Source organism: Myotis myotis, unplaced genomic scaffold (assembly GCF_014108235.1).
Source record: "Myotis myotis isolate mMyoMyo1 unplaced genomic scaffold, mMyoMyo1.p scaffold_m19_p_27, whole genome shotgun sequence".
NCBI classification, from domain to species: Eukaryota; Metazoa; Chordata; class Mammalia; order Chiroptera; family Vespertilionidae; genus Myotis; species Myotis myotis.
In genome coordinates this window covers 1,330,092-1,343,477 of record NW_023416332.1, presented here as the reverse complement: position 1 = coordinate 1,343,477, position 13,386 = coordinate 1,330,092, and the positions used below count along the sequence as shown (strand labels likewise).

General features: G+C 64.9%; 1 protein-coding gene across 1 annotated transcript in view; it reads left to right on the top strand.

Annotated features, from left to right (window-relative positions):
- Positions 1–13,386, top strand: part of MYRF (myelin regulatory factor) — a 31,005-nt gene that overhangs the window by 1,001 nt on the left and 16,618 nt on the right. Inside the window, exons 2-3 of the mRNA XM_036295874.1 lie at positions 11,393–11,480; positions 11,634–11,897. Coding sequence (XP_036151767.1) covers positions 11,393–11,480; positions 11,634–11,897 — 352 coding nt within the window. The remainder of the gene's footprint in view (positions 1–11,392; positions 11,481–11,633; positions 11,898–13,386) is intronic.

Sequence of the window (13,386 nt, the reverse complement as noted above, 5' to 3'; positions counted from 1 at the left end):
TCCCTGGAGCTTTGCCGCTCTGACCCCACCCCTCACCTTGACCCTGTCAGGACCCTCCCAGGGCTGGGGTCTACACACACCTTACAGTATTTCTCCTACCCCCGCCCCCACACAATGGCCTTGGAGGTCTCGTGCATCTGCCCCTCCCCTCCGTTTCCAGGGCAGCCTGCCCCTCCCCCAGGGCTCTGCCCCTCCGGGGTGCTGGGTTCTAGAGGGATGGGGCCGATGGGTGGGGCGGCCGAGGTGCAGGCTGGCATGTCCCAGCCCACCCTGCGGCTCAGACCCTCACAGAGCATCTGGCCAGACCCTCTCCCTGGTCCCTAAGCCTACACCCTGCCCCTCTGCGCATTCAGAACCCAGAACTCAGCGATCCAGAAACTTCCATGGGTGTGAACCTGCCCCCGGGAGGCAGGGGTGACCCAGGGGGCACTGTGCTGGGGCCACTAGGCCACTGGGCCACAGGGCCTGGAATCAGGACCCCAGTTTCAAACCCAGTGCCCAGATCCCAGGCCCCCATGAGGGAGAAAAGACGGCCCTTCTCTGCCTCCGTTTCTCCCTCTGGTGACTTGGGGGCGGCAGCCTCTGCCCCCTCCTGCTTGCTGAGCAGGCCAGGCAAGGGCACCCCAGGCCTCAGGCCTCCCCTGCGGGGATGCTGGGCGCTCCGACACCCCTGGCCCCCACGCCATCAGTTTCACTGGAGTAAATGGAGGCGCTGGGCCCTTGAGAGTCCTGGGCGGCCAGCCCCCCATCAGCCCCAGGGGTTCTCGTTCTCCCCAGACACTGTTCACCCTTTAGGAGCCTTCGGGGGGCTCTATGGGGGTGGGGGTTCCTGGGGGGCAGGGAGAGGAGACTAGTCCTGGCTTGGAGGGTACGCTTTTGGGGGTGCCCTGAGCCTGCTAGTGCCCGTGGGCCAAGCCCCCTTGCTTCCTGCAGATACCCCCACGCCCCGGGGCCCTGGCGGAGGGATGGGCCGGCTGGCCTGGCTCCCCGGCTCCTGAGCCAAACCTTCCCTCCTGGCTTTGGGTGGGGGGTGGGGGTGGGGGCTGACGCCACGGCTCAGCCATGCGGCTGCCTGGCGGGAGGCTGCGCTGCTCCCTCCAGAGAGATAAGAGGAGACTCAAGAATGTCTGTGGGGAGCAGGGTGGTGTGGGCTGCCCGTGGGGAGGGCCCAGGGAGCCGGGCTGGAGTGTTCCCAGAGGCCGAGACCGGGAAGGTGGGGTGGGCGCTGAGGGCAGGGGTCTCCGGGGCCACGCGGGAGGGGACGGCCCTGCAGGGGCTCAGGTGGGCAGTGGTGTGTGGACGCAGCGTGGGTGTTAGGGAGCTCCGGGGCGCGGTGGGGCCTGGGTGTACGGATGGAAGTGGGGGGGGATGGGAGCTGTGCTTCTGCGCCTGTGCCGTGTTCTGAGTGTGTGGGAACAATGTGTGCCCGCACTCGGGGCTGGGACACCTGAGTTCTCCCTGGTCCCCGCGCGGCCGTGGCCTCTCCCTGGACAGTGGGTATAGGGGCAGGGTCTGTGCCTTCTGCTCTGGGGAGCATCGGCCCCCGCGTCGGGCATGGCCCACTCTCTAGGCACATCAGGCGTACGTCCTGGTCCTGCCCGTGTGGTGGGCCCAGCTGTGCCCGCCCGGGGGTGGTGGGCTGAGGGCTAAGGCCCTTTGGGCCTCGGGTGGGAGGCTGGGGCAGGGCGGCCCCTCGAGGCTGGTACAGCTGGGCCCCCGTGACCACCCTGCTAATCCCCTGAGGGAGGCTGCAGTCGCCCACAGGCCGGCAGCGAGAGGACCCTCGGGGCGGGATGCACTGGCTCCCAGCAGGTAACAGGGCTGACCGGCTGGAGCCTTGAACTCCCAGAACCTGGTTAGGGACCGGGGCAAGGCAGCGCCGGAGACCCCAGTAGGACCTTAGAGGTTCTGGTGAAGGCTCGGCCACCCAGAGCTGTGTGACCTTGTGCGGAACCCTCGCCCTCTCTGGGCCCCTTTCCCCACCTGCAGGACAGGAGCGGGTGGCACGGAGCTGATGGTACCTTCAGCTCTGATGGGCCTTGTCTCAGCCCAGGAAGGAGCGTGGGAGGGGGAGGGGCTGGCCCTGACTTTAGGGGCGCGTGGGCTTGGGCCCCCTGAGAGCAGGCGGGTGTGGGGGAGCCTTAGAGACCGAGGGGAACTTCTGAGAGGCTGGGGCCTCCACGCAGCCCCTGGAGGTGGGAGCTGAGTGCTTTCCCTCTTTGCAGACCCGCTGCGGCGCTTGGCCTGTGACTCCTCCTCCCGGGCCTCAGGTCCCCTCCTGGCGCGGGCAGGTGCGTTGGACCAGCGATGGGACTTCCCATGGGATTCTTTTTAGCCGACAAACAAAGACAGACGCTTTTTTTTTTTTTTTTTTGCCTTTGTCCTCTTGATGAGATATCTAGACTGGAGACAGGGCCCCCACCCTGCCCCCTCCGCAGTCCCCCAGAGCACCGGGATCCTGGTTGGAGAGCCACCCTTCACCCAGCCCTGGGGTGGGGGCTGGCACTGTCCCCCCTTTCCCAGGGGCCAACAGAAGGGGGGTGGCCTGTGTTAGGCAGAGCTGACACCAGCCCCTGCTCTCTCCCCTGCCGCCAGGGCCGTGGGGGAAGGAGGGTGGCCCTTCTATGGGGACCGGCACCTCTGCCTCCAGAAGGCAGGAGGAGGCCTCAGGGAGACCACCTGTGACCGTAGGAGAGGACCCCGCCTGGACGGGAGGCTGGGGCTGAGCTGGGTGGGGGGTGATGGGTGGTACTGCAGCCCCAGGAGCAGGTGGAGAGGGAGGCGGCCAAACCCCTGACTCAAGGAGATGAGATGAGCTGCCTCCTAGGCCCATCCAGGGCCCCGGGGGGGGGGGGGGGGAGACTCCTGTCCCAGCCCCACCTCCCTGGGTCCTGAGTGCAGCTGGAGGGGAAAGGGGGGGGCCTGACTCATCCCCTGTCCCCCACACCCAGCACCATGGCGGGGGCGGGGGGCGGGGGGGGCAGGAAGTGTTCTCAGGGAAGCAACAATGGCTGTGTGAACAAAGGCGGGGTGGGGGCACCCCAGGAAGCAGCCCTCCAGGAGGGCCTAGGGGAGAGCAGCCGCCGTGCCCCCCTGCTGGCCCTGGCCCTCTCCGGAGTCTGGGGCCTGGCGGAGGGTCCCGGGTCTTAGACGGGGCCACGCAGGCTGTTTGCGAGAAAGACCGGCCGCTCTGGGCAGAATGGCCTCCTCCTGGGCACCTGGCCCCCGCTCCCTGGCTCCCAAGGGCTTACAGGACTTGGGGGGCCCTGACAGCAGAGGCTGCTGGGTAACAGCCCAACGGGGCCCCTGATTGGCTGCTGCCCTTGGACTTTGCCCTCCCGATAAGGAGGAGCAGAAATCATTAACTGAATCATTAACGGGACGGCCCCGCCCCACCAGCCGCCTGCCCTTTCTTTCCACCTTCCTCCTCCTCACTCCCTCCTCTGGGCCTCAGTGCACCCCCCCCCCCCAGCCGGGTGTGTATAGGGGGGGCCTCCTCTCCCACCCCAAAGTCTCCAGCCCCTGCTGCCAGTGCATGGGGGTAGCCCCTGGGTTGGGGCGGGGGTCGGATAAGGTAATGGTCTGAGCTCTCACTGGGTGTGCTGCGGGGTCTGCTCACCGTGGGCATATCTCTGCACCTCTTTGTGCCTCCATTTTCTCCTCTGTGAAATGGGAGTGCAGTTGTGGTCCCAGCGTCTGCCTCTCAGGGTTCTGATTGGGTAAACGGGGCCTGTGCGGGGCCTAGGACAGTGCCTGGCAGAGTAAGGCTCCACAATGTCGGGCTGGATTGCGTGTGCGGTCCCACAGGCAGGCTCCCTTGGAGGATGTATTGGTCCACAGGGTGGGCTGGGGCCTTTGGCGGGCGCTGTGTGCCTTGGGAAAGCCCCTTGCCCTCTCTGGGCTGCTTTTTCTAACGAGGAGGAGACGGTTCGGCCTTGTTGCCCATGCTCCCGGATGGGTCTGGCCCTGCCTGGTCCTGGTGCCTGCTCCTGGCTCCTGGCTCCTGGCACCTCCAGTGGGGCCCACCGGACCCTTCACCTCAGAGATTTGGAGCTTGGGGGTGGGCAGGCGGGCCAGGGGGAGGGGCTTGACAAGGGGATGCGGATGGAGACCTGCCCTTTGTCTTTACCTGCCCCACAGGCCCGAGGTTTTCACATGTTGTTTCCCAGGAACCCTGGAGCTCAGTGGAGGTGCTGGTGGGTCCCCTCATTTCCAAGAGGGTGGCTGAGGCAGAGAGAAAGGTGACGTGTCCGGCTCATGCGGGGTGGCCACCGCGGAGCTGGGACAGGTCCTGGGTCTCCTGACCTGAAACCACTCACAGTGGGTGCCAGCCTGGAGCGAGGCACAGCGTGCCCATGCCAAGGGTCCTGGTCAGCGCTGATGGCTGTGCTGGTGGCTTCTGCCCGCCCCTCACCCTCTGGGCCCCTCGCTCAGAAGGTCAAGGTTGTATGATATAAACAGTGAGACCCCAGGAGTGCCAAGGCCTGGAATAGGGAGGGAAGGAAGGGCAAAACCCAGGCCCGGGTCCCCACTGGCCTGGACTATGGGCCGGGGGCTCCAGGGAACCCTGGCCCCCTCCTCCAGGCCGCATCAGTGGAAAAGTTCCTCCATCGGACCGAGGTCCCCCTAGCCCCCACAATGCATCACCACAGCCTCCATCTCCCTGCGGAGTTTGAGGCCCGCCCTCCCTCCGGGGCCTTCGCTCCCTCCCGTCTTCATCTCTCAGGCCCCTGTGCTCGTCTCCCTCTGCGGGCCTCCCTCGTGGGGCCTGGGGCCTGGGGTGGGAGGAGGGCGATCCCCATCCCCTGCCCTGCCCTGCCAGCCTGCAGGGGCTGCCTTTGTCAGGGCACTTGGGGGTCTTGACACTGAGTTTGCTCATTTAGAACTGGTTCCAGCTGGACCCGACGGGGAGGTGTGTTGGCCTGGGCCTGCCTTTGGGTCCGTGTGCACTTGTGTGCACGCGTGTACACGCCTGTGCCGAGTGCTGAGATGTGAACATACACAAGCATGCTCGTGCCCCAGGGCCTTTGCACTGGCTCCCACACCTGGAATGCTCCTCCCAGATATCCCTGTGGCTCACCTCCTTTACATCTTTGCTCAGCGAGGCCTGCCCTGACCTTCCTACTTAGAACTAGTTTCTCCCCGCTCTCCGGGCCCCAGCCCCTCTCCCGGCTTTGTTTGCTCGTAGCCTCTGTCACCTTCTAAAACGCTATGGACTTTGCTGACCTGTCATGTGGCTCTGCCTCCGGAATGTCAGCTCCACGGGGGCAGGTCTTGTTCATCTTGTTTCCTGCTGTCCCTGGCACATGGCAGATGCTCAGTAAATAGTTGTTGGGATGAATGAGCACGTATGGAGCATGCTGGGGTGTGGACATGTGTGTGTCAGTATGGGAGGGGTGTGCCACCGTGTATATGTGTGTGTTCGTATGTACAAAATCATGTGCGTGCCGGAGGATAACTGGCTGGGAGTACGCCCTTGTGCGCACACATGCGTGTGGGATACGGATGGAGACCTGCCCCTACCCCATGCTGCAGGGTCTCTATCCCACCTGTGTGGCCTGTCCGTCATGGCCCCTGTGGGAGAGGGCTGGGGGCCTCAGGCAGGAACTAACGCAGCCCTGGGGACTCCAAGGGCCCCTTGGGGCATCATGGGGCGCTAAGGGCTGGGGATCCCCAGAGCAGAGCAGGGGCCCCTGGGACTAAGGCGGGTTCCCTAAGAACAGGTCGCAGCGGTGGGCTCAGTTCCGTTGGACCTGGCTTGGGGGCATCTGGGGCTGTGAGTTCAGCCTGGGGTCCGTGTGGCGCCTGGAGGAGGACACAGCTGAATCCCAGGGGTAGCCAGAGACTGCAGGTTCCCCGGAGGAGGCTGGTCTCTGCAGAACTCGGGAATCTTCTGCGTTTTTAACAAGAAGTGGAGAGGGAACAGAGACAACTGTGGCTTCGATTTAAGGACCTGCTGGCAGTGGCTCAAGAGCTACATCCTTGTCCTTCAGCCCCAGGTTAATGGGATCTGCTGCAGGGATGAAAGCCTGGCTTACAAGATCAAGGGTCTGACCTGAAGGCATGTTAAGTGAGAAAACTGGCCACAGGGGACAGCCAGCAGTTATCACAGTAATCGTAGATCGTATTAATAGAGATAGCAAATCCAAACCAAGGGAGGTGGGAGACCACTGTGCCCTGTCCCGGTGTGAACTGGTTGGGGACAGGTTGATGAGCTCAGTCAATCCTGGGAGATGAGCCATAGCCCTGGGAGCCTCTGTAACTGGGGTGATTGGGGAGAGGTTGCAGGGGCAGGCAGGCTGACCTGTGGCGGGATGGCTAGCACCAGGGCCTGGCGGCGGGACTGTCGTGCATAGCAGCATGGTGCTGGCCAGGCCTCAGAGGGGCTCGGGAGAAGGGGCAGGGTCCCTCTGAGGCTCCTTGGAGCCAATTTACAGCAAAGGGGAGCGGCATGGGGGGCAGTGAGACAGCGGGGCAGGAAAGGAGATGGGGTCCTGAGAGAGATGGAGACAGCACTGCCCGCTGAGTGAGGAACGGCCTCCTGGGGTAGGCGCCCCCACCCTCTCCCTGAAGGCGCTGGGCCCTGCTGCTCTGATAGACAAGGAAGCCGGCCCAGGACAGGCGCTTGCTGAGGCCGCACAGCGGGGGGGAGGGGGTGCGGGGGGGGGGGCGGTGCTACATTGGCAGACAGGCCTCTCTGACCCCACGGGCCCCGTAGGGCATCATGGGGTGCCCAGGTGGGCAGTCTCCTGTCCACTACCACCCTGACCTCCTGCCACTGCTTGGGGCCAGGGTGCCCCTCAGACTCCAGCCCCGGGGCGAACACTCAGCACAGTGGGGGCACAGGCTTGGGCCACGTGCCCTGTGGGCCAGGGGTTCAGGTGAGCTCGGCCTGGCCAGCGTCCTTAGGCCCTGGCCTGCCCTGCCCACAGCCACGTGGCTGACGGGATTTCCGCCATGTTTGGGGCATGAATTGACAAGTGCCCCATTGACGGGCAGGGGGGAGGGTGTGGGCAGGGCACAAGCCACCCACTGTGCCGGGTCCCCACCCTCCCCGTCCCCCAGGACAATGGCCGAGACTCAGCCAGTGGCCACAGCTGGTGGGGAGGGGGTGGGCATGAGCACGAGGAGGGGAGAAGGGAGGGGTCCAGGGCGGAGGACCACCTGGGCCCCCAGGCACCCTCATCCCGCACCTGGCTCATGGCCCTTCAAGTCCCCGTCTGCCCAGCTGAGTGGCCTTAAAGGAGGGAGGGGCGTGGAGGGAGGGGGCTCCTTCCCGCAGCCCGGGCCCAGCCTCCTGGGAAGGGGCAGTGTCTGGATCCTGTTAAAAGCAGGTAATAAAGGACCGAATTAATGAGAAGCATCTGGGGTGCACAGCTCAGCAGGGCAGAGACGGTACCTGGAGGGGCCCTGTCTAGCCCTGGCTTCTGACTACAGTGCGGCCTGCCGGGCGGAGGGCTCCAGACCCAGAGAGGCCTGGCTCCGGGGTCCTGCTGGCCACTTTGCTCGGCCATCCCGTGCATGTTGATTGAGTGCCTGCTGAAGGCTTAGCTACGTGGATCCAGACAGGACAGGCCCCCTTCCTGGGCCTCCGGTTCCCCATCTGTAAAATGGAGAACAAGAAAACCACCTGCGAATGAAGGATGAGTCGTGTAAAGTGTGTGGTGGCGTTGGGCACGGTGGCCACGCCGTGGGTGAGAGCTGTGGGAGCGGGCAGGCTCGTGCCCGCCTGTGATGTCTGCGCCAGGCAGGAGAGCAAAGGGCCTGGTGAGCAAGGAGAAAGGGGGCACGGCTCAGGAGGATGGGAGAGGCAGAGCGGGCTCCCGGAGGGACTGACGTTTAAGCCCAGCCGGGAGAGCGCTAGGAGGGGGCTCCCTGGAGCTCGCGTAAAGGGCCTGATGTGCGGGGCAGGGGCGGCGGGATGTTTGTCCGGGGCAGAATGGGCAGGAACATGGAGGGCAGGACCATGGAGAGTTGCAGGGAGGAAGCTGGGCAGGAGAGGAGGCTGTGGGCAGGCAGGGGCCTAGCTAGCCAGGCCTTGGGCCGCGAGCATGGGCCGTGGCTGTGGTTGGAGAAGCGGGAGGCGGGGTGCTGCTGTGAGCTGGTGGTACCATGTTCTGGCCGTGGGACCGGGGCGGCCTCGGCCTCCCGGGGAGGTCCTGCAGATGAGCAGGACGCGAGGCTTCCTGCTGACAGGTATCTGCTGCTGGCTCAGCAATATTCCAGGGCTATTTTGGGAGCCGTGGGGGAGGGGACCCCCAAGAGTGCCCAGGGGCCCTGCCTTCCTCCTGGGTTCCTGGGGGCTCCGCCCCAGTCTCAGGAATCCCAACCCAACCCCCCCCCATTCCCCCCACCCCTGTCCTCCTGGAATGTTTGGTTAGAAATCCGCAATGTGGTTCGTGGGGCAGGCTGGGGGCATGGCCTGTAGCTGGACCCCTTAGGCCGGGCAGGCTGTGCGGGAGCAAACCAGGCGGGCCTCAAGGGCTCCCAGCAAAGGAGACATGTGGGGTCATTGTTCCTCAGGAGGCCCACCAACCCCCAAACCTCAATCTTGTCTCCGACCCACGGGCCCACCCCCACCCCGTCCTGCCCCAGGGGCTCCCTCCTCCCTCCTCCGTCCACCCGGCCCCTGGCACGGGAGGGTCTCTCCTCCCCACAACCACATCTGGTTCTCGTTAGGGTCCCAGGATGCCTCTGCCTGCGGCCCCCCTCTCCTGGGGGAGGTGGGCAGGAGGATTAGGGGTGATTAGGAACACTCCTGGCCAGGGGAGAAGGAGGAGGGAAAGAGGGGCCTGGCCTGTTATAAATAGCAACACCGTGACTCCATCACCCCATCATTCACTGTTGATTCCAAGTTCAGTCTCAAACCTGCAGCTTCAGCGGCCGGGAGGGTGGGGGAGGGGGGAGGGGAGGGTGCCCTGCTGTGCCCGCTCCCTCTCCATCTCCTGTGCTTAATCCTCCCTCAGGAGCCCCCTCCCCCGCCCATCAGGTGGGGGTCCCAGGATGGCGGGGAGGTCTCCGTAAGCACCAACCACACCTTCCCCTCTAGTCAGGCCCCTGCACCTGGGCTTGCCTCCTCCTTGCTGGGTTGCCTTGGGCCGGGGCCTTGCCCTCTCTGGACGAAGGGGATGAAGCTAAGAACATCAAGTCTGCAGACTTGATTGGGAGGTAAACCCATAAAGCACGGAGAGCGGGGTGGGCCTGGCAGGCGGGCCGGTGAGCCATGGTGCCACCATCTACCACGTCACCGTCACCGTCACCGGTCGGGAAGATGGTCGCGCGGCCATGAGCAGCCGTCGGGTGCTTGTATGTAATAAGCTCCTGTGATTGTTCATGTGCTTGGCTCCAAACCGGCCTGGCACACAGTAGGCGCTCAGTCAATGGGCCTTTGGTTAGTAGGGAAGGATGGGTGGAGAAGGGGTTCTGGAACCTCGGCGTGCAGACTGGTCATTTCCGGCTTGAGACGCTCCCCTTGCCCGGGCCACATGGGGCCCTGGACGGCCATTGGCCGAGCTCGGTGGGTGTCCCTGGTTCCTGGCTGGGTGAGCCAGGGGTGGGGGCAGCAGGAGGGCCTGTCCCAGGCAGCGCGTGACTCCCAGGAGGGCTTAGCCCTCATTAATCACCTAAGCGGGGCTCAGCATTCCTGAAATGCCGGCCAGGGCCGGGGAGGAGCCGGGCGGGGGGCTCCCGGGGACCCCCGGGCTCTGGGAACAGGCAGTGAGGTCCGCCACTCCGTCTGCGGAGCACCCGCTCTGTGCCAGGCGCCCTGCAGCCCTCAACTTGTTTCACCCTCAAAACGAGCCTGGAAAGTGTTCGCTGTTCCTGTCCGCATTTTACTCAGGAGGAGGCTGAGGCACAGAGAGGGTGCGTGGCCTGCCCAGTGTCGCCCAGCGGGGAGTAGGTGAGCCCGGCTTTGTTCCCGGGCCTGAGCTCCCCGGGCTCACCAGGGGGAACATGAGGTGCAGACCCCAGACGCAGCTCCCGGGGCCTGTGGGAGGTGCCGTCTGCCTCAGTGGGCTGCCCGCGCAGGCCAGCAGCGTGGGTGGGGCCGTCCTCCATTATCGGGGCTGACGCATCTCCCACGTCAGCCCCCTTATCACCCCTCCCTCTGCTCCCCCCGCAAGGTGACCCTGGGAGGGGAAGGCCAGCGCCGCCCTCTCCTCCCGCCGACGCCGGAGACCATGGGCCGCCTTTTCTGTGCGTCCCTCCTACGGGAGGGTAGGGCCCGGCCCAACTGGGAAGGCCCTGGAGAGGGCGGGTGGAGAGCAGGCTCCGTCCGCCATCATGTTGCCGCTACGAAGCCAGGGCAGGCCCTCACCTCTCTGGGCCTCTCGCTGTGCGAAACCGGCTACGCACCCCAGCCTGTCACGGGGTGACGGGCATGTGCAGTGGGAGTAAGCTGGGCACGTCGTTTCTGTCCCCACTCCCTCTCCTGCTGGGCCGTGGGGTGCAGGAGGCTCCCCCAGCCCATGGCGCACGCCCCCCAGATGGTGGTCCACCTACTAGGCCTCCTGTCCCTCCCGGGTGCCCACATGTGGGCCCGGCTACTGGACACGGCAGGACAGGGCCCCAGGGCGGCAGGCGGCCACTGGGCTTCTTGTTCCTCAGCCCCACGGCCAGGGGGACGGCTGCCCCCTTTTACAGAGGAGAGGAGGGGCTGCGCCTGTGAGGACGCCGGAAGGGGGTGGAGGGCAGGAAGCCGCTGTCCGTCCGGATCTGCGCTCTGGCCCCTCCCCTCCTTGTTGACTCCAGGCGGCCCTGTGGGCTGGGGTGGTCGATGCCTCCCGGGAGGGGTGTCAGGCGGGGGACGATGAGGGACTCTGCCCACAGGGGTGTGTGGGGAGCTGGCGCGGCCATGGCATACTCATGCCAGCTCAGCCTGGTTCAGTGACCCTGAGTGGGCGAGGAAAGGCTTAGAAAAGACAGGCAAGAGAATGAAAGCTGGGTCTCGGTGGGACGCTGCCCCTCTGATGGCCAGCGCCCACAAGCCGTGTCTTTATTTTATAGCAGATGCCACGAGGCAAAGTAAGGGCGTGGTCAAGATGTTTACAACGTTCTCGTGGGTGTCCATCCTACTCAACTACATGCACCTGAACTCTACCAAGCCCACATCACTCAGGCACCTGGGGCCGCGTGTTCGGACCACAGGTTCAAGCTCACAGCTGTAGCTGTTGGCTATAAATGTGCTGGGAAGGCTCTGCCCTCCAGCTGGGACTTGCACGTGGCCATGAGAGGACTGTGCCCTCTCCTCAGCCCGAGGCTTGAACCTGTCCAAACACTAGCCGCGCCCCACAGGGGTGTACATGGGTGGGGAGGAGACCCCGCCTGGGGTGAGCTGGAGGGCTGGGCCCGGAGGCCACCGCTCCCGGCTCACGTCTGCCCCTCCCCGCAGGCCACGACCTCAGCGGGGCCCTGGAGCCCTCCAACATCGACACCAGCATCCTGGAGGAGTACATCAGCAAGGAGGACGCCTCGGACCTGTGAGTGCCCGGCCCGCCTCCCGCCCTGCCCTCCGGCCTCGCCTCTACCTAGGAGGTGACAGGCCCTGCCTGGGACAGGCTGACCCCGCAGTCTGCCTTGCGGGTGGGGCTCCGGGGTCCTGGCTGGCGCTGAGCTTCCCCCCTTCTCCGCAGCTGCTTCCCCGACATCTCTGCTCCAGCCAGTACCGCCTCCTACGCCCACGGGCAGCCGGCCATCCCGGGCTCCAGCGGGGTCCTCCACCTGAGCCCACCTGGGGGTGGACCCTCCCCAGGGCGCCATGGCCCCCTCCCTCCCCCGAGCTACAGCGCCCCGCTCAACTGCAACAACAACAATGGCATGGGCGCCGCTCCCAAGCCCTTCCTGGGGGGCTCTGGGCCCCCCATCAAGGCAGAGCCCAAGGCTCCCTATGCCCCAGGGTGAGTGAGGGCAGGGAGCGAGCGTGTGGGGGGTTAGAAGCAGGGCCCCGGGGCAGGCAGGGCGTCGGGCCAGTGACCGTGGGCCTGGGAGGAGCTGGCCAAGGCCTGGCCGTGGTGGTCGGGCTGCCCAGTGGGCAGGTAAGGTGGGTAGGACGAGGGCCAGGCTGAGCCATGGGCGGCACGCAGGGCTCTGAGCAGAGGAGGGGTGAGGGCTGACGGAGGTGCTGGAAGAATCTCTGAGAGCTGTGTGCAGAGTGGACAGGAGTGGGGGAGACTGGTGTTTACATTCACAGGACCACCTACACACATGTGCACACCTACACGTGTGTACGTACGCAGACACGCAAACTCCCCTCACTGCTCGGCCCCGTCCACTCAGCCATGTATGTAGCCGCCATTTGCTGTGGCTGCAGGGAGCTGGCTGATGTGCAGATGTGGGACCCCATGCTCCACCCCAGCTGCCTCCTAGACCAGGGGTGGGCAAACTTTTTGACTCGAGGGCCACAATGGGTTCTTAAACTGGACCGGAGGGCCGGAACAAAAGCATGGATGGAGTGTTTGTGTGAACTAATATAAATTCAAAGCAAACATCATTACATAAAAGGGTACCGTCTTTTTTTTCAATAATTTTATTCATTTCAAACGGGCCGGATCCAGCCCGCGGGCCATAGTTTGCCCACGGCTGTCCTAGACCCTCCTGCCCATGTCAGAGGGTCCCTAGCGACAGCCTGATTAGGGGTCAGCCTGGGTCTGGCTGTGACGGAGGCTCCAGGTGGCCACCAGCCCAGCCAGCCAGGCTCCAGGGCAGCTCCGGACACGTTTGTGGGGAAGTCAGGGCGTATGGGCTCTGCGGAGGGCCTGGGAGAAGGTTCTGGGTTCCCTAGCCGGAGACAGGGGCCCTGTCTTGGGGGGAATAACTGAGTGCTCTGTGCCCAGCCCCACCCCTGGGTCAGCCCCAGGGTCTTCCCTGTAAAGTGAGCCCCAATGCTCCCCTCCAGGCGCTGTGGAAATGGGGAGCCATGCGGGAGGCACCGCCGCCGTCTCCCGGCTTACGGGTTGGGCAGCAGGGCGAGCTGGGTGTCAGGGCTGAGCTGCTCGAGGGCTTGAGGCCCGGCGGCCATGGCCCAGCCACGGCCCCGAGGGAAGGGAGGCAGGGAGAGCGCTAATGTGTAAGCAGCGCCCGCTGTGTGAGCTCGTCCACCGGCCCGGGAACTGCCCAGGAGGGAAGCTCCGCTGGTCCTCACGCAGGTTCTTTTTTAATATATTTTTATTGATTTCAGAGAGGAAGGGAGAGAGAGAGAAACATCAGTGATGAGAGAGAGTCACTGATTGGCTGCTTCCTGCACGCCCCCCACTGGGGATCGAGCCTGCAACCTGGGCAGGTGCCCTTAACCGGAATCGAACCTGGGACCCTTCAGTCTGCAGGCCGATGCTCTATCCCAGCGGTTCTCAACCTGTGAGTCGCGACCCCTTTGGGGGTCGAAGGACC